Consider the following 10,514-nt stretch of genomic DNA (forward strand, 5'->3'; position numbering starts at 1 on the left):
GTGTTATAGCTGTCACCACCTGAGCTTTTTCCGCTGTTACATGGGCACTCAATTATTCCTCTCCCATCTATGTGGCTAGTGTCTTCTCTCCTGTATTTCAGGCTTGATGTAAGTGTGCATTTTTTTCAAGTTCCCAGTGTATCAAGCTTAGCTTGAGTCATTCCTATCCGAAATGCCATCCAACATCTTTCCAACTTGAGATCTAATGAATAGATGGCAATTTTTTACTCAACAATTTTCTATGTAGAGGGATTCTGCACAAATTATCTTACCTGATTGCCATTAACCTTAGGAAACTGAAGGCTGGAGAAATGAGGGAGTTGCTCTATCCATGGTAGACCCTCATGCGCAGTACCTGCTAGTCTGCAGTTGACCATTAGGTCAGTGATAGCAATGACTGGCAACTCAGGCCCAGGCCACCCTGGAGAATACATTTGTCCTCTGAGTTGTCCCTGATCCACTCATAACAATTGTGATCCACCTTTTGACAGTTGCACATATACAGAGGAGTTGTTTGAGATCACAATTCCCATTATTAATATACCCTGTACAAGACAGAATTAGCAGTGGGGCCTTACCCATGTCCTAAACTCACAATGCTCAGCTGTGCTGGAGGCCTCCAGAGGGCTGGCCTGCATGAGGCCCCAGGCTCGACACAGCTAACCTGATAGAGTCCTTTGGTGGAATCTTAAAAAACAAACAACATAGCCCTTCCTTTTTAAATTAGTGATTTGAAATATATATTTAGGATTACTATTTTCAGAGTTCAAGCTCTAATTTTTAGGCCTGTGGCCAGATCTCTTTTTAAGTCCTTAAAAGTGGTTAGAAGTCCTCTATAATTATCTGGCCCAGTCTTTAAGACCTTGAAAGTAATAGTTTTCATGGTTCGTAAGGGTGAACACACCTATTTAAAATCCATGTGTGTTTTACCAGGCTGCGTGCAGAGCGCCTTGGAAGGCAGGGGCTACTTCTTACTGTTCTTCTATCACCTGGATGAAAGTTGGCTGGTTTTGGTTCTTTTATATTAATTTAAAAAATGTGTGGTTTTCCATAGAAATACTCATAATTATTGATGTATAGAATGCCTTGAAGGCCTTGGACTAAGGACAGGGCTGGCACTGCTGTCTTGGGGAGAGTGCCTGAGGGACACCCACAAAGGGACAGCTGAACCGTTGGTTTTATTTCCCATGAAAGTGGGTACCAAGGAGTAAAAAGGAGTTTCTAAGATTAGCTTTGATTACATACAAACACACAGAAAGACAATCTTGCAGAAAAGACATCTGATAGAATTTTTCTCATGCCTCAGCCAATCTTTAGCATGAATATCGTTTTAAAGTGTCAGTTCTCAGGATTCTAGGAGCCACATGGGTCCTGTGAACCCAGCCCGGCATCCTCCAAGCTACAAACCCAATCTGCACACCACACTGTGAGTGTGTAAAAAACCTGTTGTGGTCAGCAGGCGGTTGGGCACAAATCATCTTCTTTCTCCCTTCCCTGCCAAGCTTTCTAGCGACAGAGCTTTTCTGTAACTGGGAGAAGATCTGAGGATGGTGAACAGACAACCTGGAAACTTACCTTTTTGGTGTCTTTATGCTTATAACATGAAACTCCTTATACAAAATTGACTATAGATGACATTAAAATGTGCTATTATATTAAAAACTGTAATAAATTTTAAATAACTATTATATGAATTTATATTTTAAGATTTTAAATATTTGAGACATAAAATTATTTAGTTACAAGCATGTACTTAAAGCTATTGTTTATTACAAAAATATTTTTACAATGCTATTCTTGGCAAAAGAAAAATGTTTACCCTCATTGAAGAATGTTGAGTACAATTTTTTGGAAACCAGGTCAAGCATCATGATAATAATACTAAGGTTCAATGTGTCCTAGAGAACTGCTAAATATATCTAAACCATAGTGTCTATTTTTTTAAATGTCTATTAATTCTATTTTCACTTTTAAAAAATTGAAAGCTGAAGAGGAAAGCAAACAAACTTTTAAAATAGATGAAACTCATATTTTAATCACCAGAATTTAGAGTCTAGTCCAGTGATGGTGAACCTTTTGAGCTCGGCGTGCCAGCATTTTGAAAAACCCTAACTTAACTCTGGTGCCGTGTCACATATAGAAATTTTTTGATATTTGCAACCATAGTAAAACAAAGACTTATATTTTTGATATTTATTTTATATATTTAAATACCATTTAACAAAGAAAAATCAACCAAAAAAATGAGTTCGCGTGTCACCTCTGACACGCGTGTCATAGGTTCACCATCACTGGTCTAGTCTTTCCATCTGTTCTTTAAAAATAGAACCTCCCCCCCACCCCGCCATTTTGTTTTGTACTGTGGCAACAAAATAGTTCCAAGAAACTGTTTTAAATCAGTGTTCCCACCCTTTACCAGTCATGGAAAAGGCAAATGTTGAAAGGATAGACGGGGTGTCTTGAGCCAGCCTGTAGTTGGTGGCAGTTGGTGATACATTGTCTATATTTCTCCTCCAAAATTACACCTAAAGTTGCAAAATGAGGCCATTGGCTGTCAAACCATCACTAAGAACTTCTAGTTTATTTCATGTGAGAGAGGTCGTAATGCTTTTGTGGATTACATACCACAGTTAATACAGTGACCCTGCAAATTATTCATAACTGAGAGGCCACATTTTAAGTGCAATGATAGTATCTAATTACATACCATTTACATATCATTATCAGAGCCTTTGAAATAGGAGGAACGTATAATGGTTTTCAGAATGTCCTATAGATCAAAAGAATGTATTTTCAAGTGTTCGCTTAAAAAAAAGTATGACAGTTTAAAGCATTAGGTAACCTTGTCCATTGTTAGAGACTAGAACTTCCAAAGGGAATAAAATAACCAACGTTATCTATGTTTACCTTTAACTAATGGGAAAATCACAAAAGGAACCATAAGAGGAGCAACCCACTCTTCTCCGCATTCTCCTTAGGACCTGGTGTTTCTCTCCTTTCCTCAAAGAAATAGAAACAAATGCCAATATTCTTTCTTCAAAATACGAAATTACCTTGCACGAAAAACCCCTACCAGCACAGGGTTTCATTGGAACTAATTTGAGTAAAAATCAATATAGGCATAGGATCAAGTCTTTGTTTTTTAAGTTTAGGAGAGAAGAGTGCATTTGGAGTTTTGCATGAGAGCTACAGAAGTTTCAAACGGATGCATTTAAGATAAAAATCTTGACCTTGGGAAATGCTGGTGACTCGGCCTTGACAACTAAGCACTGATTGCCTCATTCTTTTCCTGCTGTCTATTTTTTATCTAATAGTTGTTATAATGTTTTAAACTGGTTTTTTTGACTTTCCAGAACAATATCTGATTAGCAAATAACACAATTCAGTGACATTCAGCAGTATGCAAATTCCAGACACTGCAATCATGAACACTGTGAAGACAGTCTTTTCTGTGGGCCTGGAAACAAAGCAGTCCACAGTATTGGGACAAGGCCAGGCATTACATTTCACCAGACGCTGCATGGAGAACCCGTCGTACATGATGTAGAAGACATACATGAAGACAGCTTCAAAGATGACCCGGAAGAAGATGCTGCTGGTATAGGTCCACCACAGTGACCCTTCAATTCGGACCTTCTGGTTTTTGATCTCTTCGATGTCTTTATATTCACTCTTTATCTCTCCCTTAATGAACTTCCTTTTCTTCTCATGCCTGTGGTAGGCCACATGCATGGCCACCAGGAGAGCCGGTGTGGACACGAAGATGAGCTGCAGGGCCCAGAGACGGATGTGGGAGATGGGGAAGTAGTGGTCGTAGCACACATTTTTGCACCCAGGCTGCAGAGTGTTGCAGATGAAGTCCGCCTGCTCATCTCCCCACACTTCCTTTGCAGCCACAACCAGGATCATGATTCGAAAAATGAACAGGACGGTGAGCCAGATCTTCCCAATGCTGGTGGAGTGTTTATTGACACCCCCCAGAATAGTCTGCAAAGTGCTCCAATCCATCCTCTGAGGGCAGTTCGCTCTGGAAAAGACAAGACGAACACAATAGAGGAGTGACTCATCAGGACAGAATCTGGGAGAGTTCTCTGGGTAAGTAAGCACCCTTAAGTCTCTTTCTGAGCAAACACCAACCCGTATCGAACCTCACCCAAAAGGTGAAAACCAAACCAACTTAATTTGCCATAGGATGAAAAGGATGGTTCCCAAACCACCTTGAACCTGTGTTTATGCATTCTCCATAAAGAGCAGTTTATGCTTATTCACCTGAGTAACTCACCCAATCTTTAGCACATAATAAAAAAGCGCTCCTAACTTAGAGGCATAATTAGTGCTGACTGAGCCCCACCAACCTTGCTGTAAAGGTCAGCAGGCCATGTCTCCCTACAGAGCCATTTTCCTTAAACTATTTCAATGAATTGTCATGGACTTGGGATGTAGCAGTGAAATGTCTGTTACCAATGGTGAAGTTGACATTTGAGGCACCGCATGTTAAAATTTCACTAAGGGTCTCACTTCCTTTTTCTATATGAAAAAGAATAGGTTGGAAACTTTCTGTCCATGGAGAAAAGCCACTAATGTGCATAGATGTTTGTGAATGTTTTGAGTATGGACTGGTGGGCCTCACCATCATGCTAAACTGATAGCTACCTGTGTTTCTAGAGAGGCACATTATGAAAAAAAGATGACAATAAATGAAACAAAATGACAATGATTCCCTAGTGATGCCCCACAGGGCGATGCCACTGTACTGAATACTGAAGTTCAGAAAACTCGGTGGGGTATGTACATCTTAATGAAAAGACACTTGAAGCCCGTGGGTCAATCTGCCACAAGCCAGTGGCCTTCTCTTCATCCCAAGGTATGAACTGTCTTCATTTATTCATAGTGACACCCCATCTGTTTCCATCAGCCCCTCTCCTAACAAGATTCCACTTCCCCACACTCCTGCTGGGCGATCTGTGTCCACCCTTTCTACGCTGGCAGTGAACCCTCCCCTTCTCTTACTTAAAAGCATAATGTGCTCCTCATTTTGAGCAAGTTGGTTCCTGTCTCCCCATGGACTTCCTAAGCAGGCTCATCACTTAGCCTTATCTCAGGTGGGTCACCAAGGTATCGCCAAAGCCATTCAATGCCACCTTGGTCAGATCAGGCAGGTGAGGCATAGAGACCAATCATGGACACAAACCTTGAAATGCACTTCAAAAACATTTAGCTGTAGTTAGCTTAAAAAAGACAAACATCACTGGAAAAAAAACACACAGTGGTTCACTCGGGGTTCAGCTCTGACCCTTTAAATACAGACTGTCTGGAGGTCGTCCTAGGGGTGGACAGTTTAGTCCTGTCCGACAGCAAAACCAAAATTCATAGTCTAATCAAACTATGGAATTTGACAGTCCAGTTCTTCACTGCACTAAGTGGAAACAGGACACTTACAGAAATAAGTTGTCCATCTGGCTAAAAATGGGGGGGGGGGCCATGGGGACTTATGCCTTTGTCCTCTTCCAAAGTACCAAACACAGACCCCACACTCTTCTATAAACCAGTCCAACCACCATCAGCTGAGAAAACTACAGTGAGTCCTTATTGTTGTTATAGCTGCAACTACCTGCTCGTAGATCCTTTCAGGAAAAGGAGCAAATAAAATTGTAACCCACAAGTGGGACATGGGTAACAGGTCAAGATGGACTAATGCAGGATGAAACCACTGGGGAGCCGCTGTCCTGCCCTTCCTGACCTGGCCCACACAGCCCTGCCATTGCTTGGAACTCTGGCAGAGGAGGCTTCTGCTCTTTAGGGAAGGAACGATGCTCAGAAAAGGTAAATGCAGTTCTTTACCTTAATTTCTTCTCAATCCCTCATTTTTTCCTGACAGACCTGACCAGCTGCCTCCACAGAGTGGCCCGCCTTTCTCACAGGTGTCTAATTGTGCCTTAGCACCTGAGTTTTGAAACTGACTCAAAGAGCAAGCAGGGAAATGTCTGTTGCCACGCGTCTGAAATGGAGTCCCAACTAAATGTCCAATTGTCAGAGGCAGGAGACGTTGATGAGGCTTATGTCCCTCCTCCAGGGAGCAGAGGAACACTGTTCTCAGCCCCATGCGACCTTCCAGCTGGACAATGCCACCTGGAAATGAAGGCTCTCCGATTGTTCAGGAAAGAGGAACGAGGAAACCGTGTCTCAGGTTTAGGCTGCGGTGCCCTGCTCACAGGGCTGGGCCCAGAGTCCTGGCGCCTGGCCGCAGATTGATGGGAGCGCCCTCTTTGTACAGATCACCTCCTCCAGGCAGCACTCCCGCTTAACAAATGGAAGCCAGCCTTCCTTCTAAGCAGAGACTTCGGTACTTACACACTCCCGATGGCGTTAGGTTAGACTTCCCCAGGAACCTTACCAACGACGACGACCAACAACAGCGCTTTGGAATACGTGGCCCGGGCCCCCTCCTCCCTGGCACACGGCCCGGATCGGTCCCGTGCTGGGGTCACCATGTCCCCTCCCCGCCATGGCCCGACTCCAATTTCGGAACTCGGTGGAAGACTTTCCCTCTCAACCAGTTCTCTCTGGACACCTGCCTGCCGCCCAGATTCGCTGTCGGGACTGCCGGGGACAAGGACCCCCGCTGCCCCCGCCGTCCCGGGTCACTTCTCCGCGACGGGTCCCAGAGCGACGTACCCGGGGACCTACCCCCGCCGGGTCCCACAGTCCCCGGGCGTCCCAGGTCCCCAATCCGCGCCGGGTCCCCTCCCCGCCGGGTCCCACAGTCCCCGGGCGTCCCAGGTCCCCAATCCGCGCCGGGTCCCCTCCCCGCCGGGTCCCACAGCTCCCGGTGCGAGACGCCACGAGCCCGGCGCCGGGCTCACTGGTGACCCGGGGGCTCTGGCGGGTCTGGCTCACCCGCAGCCGAGGGAGCGCGCGAGGGGTCTGGTGGCGGCGGGGGCGCTCGCGTGGGTCCTGGGCGGGGCCTGGGTGGTCCCGAGGGGTCCTGAGGCGTCCTGGCCCGGCCGCCTCCTCGCTCGCTGCCCACAGGGCGCCGCCGCCGGGTCGAGAGCCGAGGAGGAGAACTCGGGCGCCTCGGGTCTGCGCACCTGTGGCTCCAGCGGCGCCTTTTAACCGCGCCGGGCACCCCGCCTCCTCCCGAACTCGGGACAAAGTCCCGGAGGGGGCGGCTCCTCGCCGCCCGGCCCCCCAGCGCTCGGGCGGGGCGTACCCGACTCCGGGTTCCAGAGCTCCCTCGGGTTCCTGAATCCCCCCTAGTCTCCCGAAGCTCCGGGGACCCTGGGGCTCCAGGACCCCAGTGTCCCCAGCTCCCCAGGCCTCCCCCCCACCACCCCCCAGCCCCGGTTGGAGTCAGGGTCAGAACCTAGGGAGGATGCAGAACTCCGGGGTTTGGCTGCCGGCGTTTAGGGGGTGGGGTCAAAGGATAGTTCTTGCTGTTGTTATTTCTACTGGGTCTCTCTCAGGAGTATATTTGAAGCTGGGCTTTAAGTTAAAAAAATTATTATTAGAGCAACAGGCATTCCCAACCATGTGAAGATTTATTTAGTTTTTTGATCCTCACCTGAGGATATGTTCCATTGATTTTAGAGAGTGGAAGAGAGAGGGAAAGACAGACAGAAACACATTGATTGGTTGCCTCCCGCTGGCGCCCTGACCAGGGCCCTGGCCGGGGTGGAGCCTGCAACGGAGGTACATGTCCTTGACCGAACCGAACCGAACCGAACCTGGGACCCTTGGGTCTGCACACCCACACTCTATCCAATGAGCCAAACCGGCTAGGGCTAACCAGCCATGTGAAGGTTTAAGTTCAGGCCACAGAGGGTGCTGGTCCCTGCGGAGTTGCCCCGGGGCAGGTTCCCTTTTAAAGAATCTGGGGACAGAGGGTGAGGAGGTGGCATCGCCAGGTCTGGCCAAGTCTCCACTTCTTTCTCCCCAAAACCTCGCAGATGAGCTTGACAACTGCCTCCTTGGTTTCTCCATTTCATTTGGTCACTTTCAACAATATGCCCAGGGTGGGAGTCGGGCGGGCAAGTGGGGGTTGAGCCAGGCTTTGCCAAGGGCCGGGGAGAAGCACCACTGGAGCTGTCCCTCCTGTGCCCTGCTGCTTCCTCCTCCCACAGGTGAGAAATCGCAAGGAGGTGACTCAGTTTGGGGTGGGGGAAGCCCAGATTGTTCCGCAAGGAAGGAAAGAGAGTGAGTGAAGCCTATGACCTTCCTGACCCTACACATGGCCCAGTGCCAGAGCTTCTGGAGAAGATGGCCGCAGCTGGTTCTTCTCCTAAAGACTGACCTCAGAAGGAGTAAGGCATCACAGTTCACATCTGGTTGGGTATTTTGACGTCTGGAGACACAGGTGACAGAGAGTGGATATTCACAAAGCAAGTGGATGGAGAACTGAAGTTGCAAGAGCAGACCATGTTGGGGACGTTGGGCCTGGCCTCAGTGGAACCCTGTCCCTGCACAGAGCACCAGAGTGGAGACACAGCCGACTTGCCTTTACTTGAGTCCAGTTCTGTGTTAAGCAAAAGATGACGATGATTCATCCTGACTGGGCAGATCTGGTCTCAGGAATGAATTTCCATCATTGTCACCATGAGCTTGAGGGTTTTGACTTTTCTTTGTAAAACTGGCACCCATCGCCATGGGCCAACTTGAGCCGGCCTTGTACTGGTGCACAGGAGCCTTGTCCTGAGGTCACCACCCCGCCTTCCAGCTTTAAGTCTTAGTCTTTAAGGGTGTATTTCATGAAGAGACAAAGCCCCACAGCTGCTCAGCCCTGCTTGGCCCACCCAAGAGATTTGCTGATTCGACTGGTTAGGAATGACAAGGCCAAGCCGGGTGGAGTTCAGACACCTTGGTTTGAGCACACCAGTGAGACGTGGCTACATGGACTGGGGGGCAGGGGCTAGCTAAGGGGCCCTCCCTTTAGGTTTCAAGACAGGACTGTTCAGGAGTCTGTTAGAGTCCTGGTGGGTTGGAGTGAAGGGAGGGTCCAGAACTACTGTAGGAACCCAGCTGATGAAGATGGTTTGCAAATGGAAAGTTGACTCACTTTCCCCATTGACAAATCTCACCGTAGGACTTAATGTCTTCACCGTGATTGCAGGGTGCTGTTCAGCTGCCCTTTTCTTGTTTCCTCTGACTTATCCTCCTGATTTGCATAATTAGTATGTGTTATTGACTAATTGTATATTTAGCCACTCTGTATTTGAGGATATACAGCTCTACAATTCAGCACTTGGTTTTATTTTGTTGTGTGTGTTTCTGTTTTTCTGTGCTGGTGTTTTCTTCCTAACCAGATTTAGATTCTTCTAGGACAGAAAATCTTGTGTGTGTGTGCGTGTCCTCAAGAGTAGAGGAGAAAGAGGTAAATAGAAAAAGGGTCTCAAGCTTGGAAATTTGAAGTTATCTCCAAATAAACTTAGACATATACACAATTACACAAATTACAGCACCAATTAATATTTTTATAAATCTTATAATTATTCTTGTGAGGAGCACTGTTTTGGTTAAAGGCAGTATTTATTAAATATAAACATTGAGAATTTGCCTTAATTTTGTCACATTGTTTTCACGCATGTTCATCTTTTAACATACAGCCTCTAGAGCAGTGGTTCTCAACCTTCTGGCCCTTTAAAATACAGTTCCTCGCCCTGACCGGTTTGGCTCAGTGGATAGAGCAGCGGCCTGTGGACTGAAGGGTCCAGGGTTCGATTCCAGTCAGGGGCATGTACCTTGGTTGCAGGCACATCTCCATTAGGGGGTGTGCAAGAGGCAGCTGATCGATGTTTCTCTCTCATCGATGTTTCTAACTCTCTATCCCTCTCCCTTCCTCTCTGTAAAAAAATCAATAAAATATATTTTAAAAAAAAATACAGTTCCTCATGTTGTAACCCAACCATAAAATTATTTTCATTGCTACTTCATAACTGTAATGTTGCTACTGTTATGAATCGTAATGTAAATATCTGATATGCAGGATGGCCTTAGGCGACCCCTGTGAAAGGGTCGTTCGACCGCCAAAGGGGTCGCGACCCACAGGTTGAGAACCGCTGCTCTAGAGGAAGCACTGCCCAGCTCTGCTGTGTTCCTTCCAGCAGCCCCAGCACCACAACACTGGGGTGCTCAGGGCTGCCTGCTGCCTGATTGGCACACCTTTGTCTCATTAACTTGTAGGCACTGAACAACTTAGAGTTTTTGACTTGGCTTTACGGTAAAAAGCAAAACAAAACAAAAAACCCAATTCTGGTGTCTCCTGGGAAGGTAGTGAATGAAACTGACCGAGGATTGTTAATTCCCAGGAGAGATCGCACACTTATCAAATGACTATTGATGATTAACTGACGAGGATCTGTTACAGCCACACCTGGTCACTTCAGAGTGTCAGAGGTATGTCTGACTACTATTTTCATGTACATTCATAGTAGCAAGCAGGTAAATCCCAGGTGTTTATAAGTGAGCTGAACCTTCATGCGGATATTTAAAGTGATGCAGTTGTCAAGGTATAAGCTATT

The 10,514-nt window shown here is 46.7% G+C and overlaps 1 protein-coding gene across 2 annotated transcripts; it reads right to left on the minus strand.

The window, feature by feature from the left end:
- Positions 1-1,750: 1,750 nt before the first annotated feature.
- GJB2 (gap junction protein beta 2) lies at positions 1,751-7,108 on the minus strand. Of its 2 annotated transcripts, none has more exons than XM_059684166.1 (2): positions 6,898-7,108; positions 1,751-4,027 (listed from the first exon to the last, which is right to left on the minus strand). In XM_059684166.1, exon 2 carries the CDS (start codon positions 4,006-4,008, stop codon positions 3,328-3,330), a length of 681 nt encoding a protein of 226 aa, XP_059540149.1. In that variant the 5' UTR covers positions 4,009-4,027; positions 6,898-7,108; the 3' UTR covers positions 1,751-3,327. The 2 variants fall into 2 exon arrangements, with proteins under 2 accessions (XP_059540149.1, XP_059540150.1); XM_059684167.1 differs by lacking the exon at positions 6,898-7,108 and adding an exon at positions 6,352-6,592.
- Positions 7,109-10,514: the final 3,406 nt, after the last annotated feature.

Source organism: Myotis daubentonii, chromosome 2 (genome assembly GCF_963259705.1).
Source record: "Myotis daubentonii chromosome 2, mMyoDau2.1, whole genome shotgun sequence".
Classification (NCBI taxonomy): Eukaryota; Metazoa; Chordata; class Mammalia; order Chiroptera; family Vespertilionidae; genus Myotis; species Myotis daubentonii.

What these genes read in the sequence shown, in the direction of transcription:
- GJB2 (XM_059684166.1), bottom strand. Translation starts at nt 4,008, where the DNA reads ATGGATTGGAGCACTTTGCAGACTATTCTGGGGGGTGTCAATAAACAC.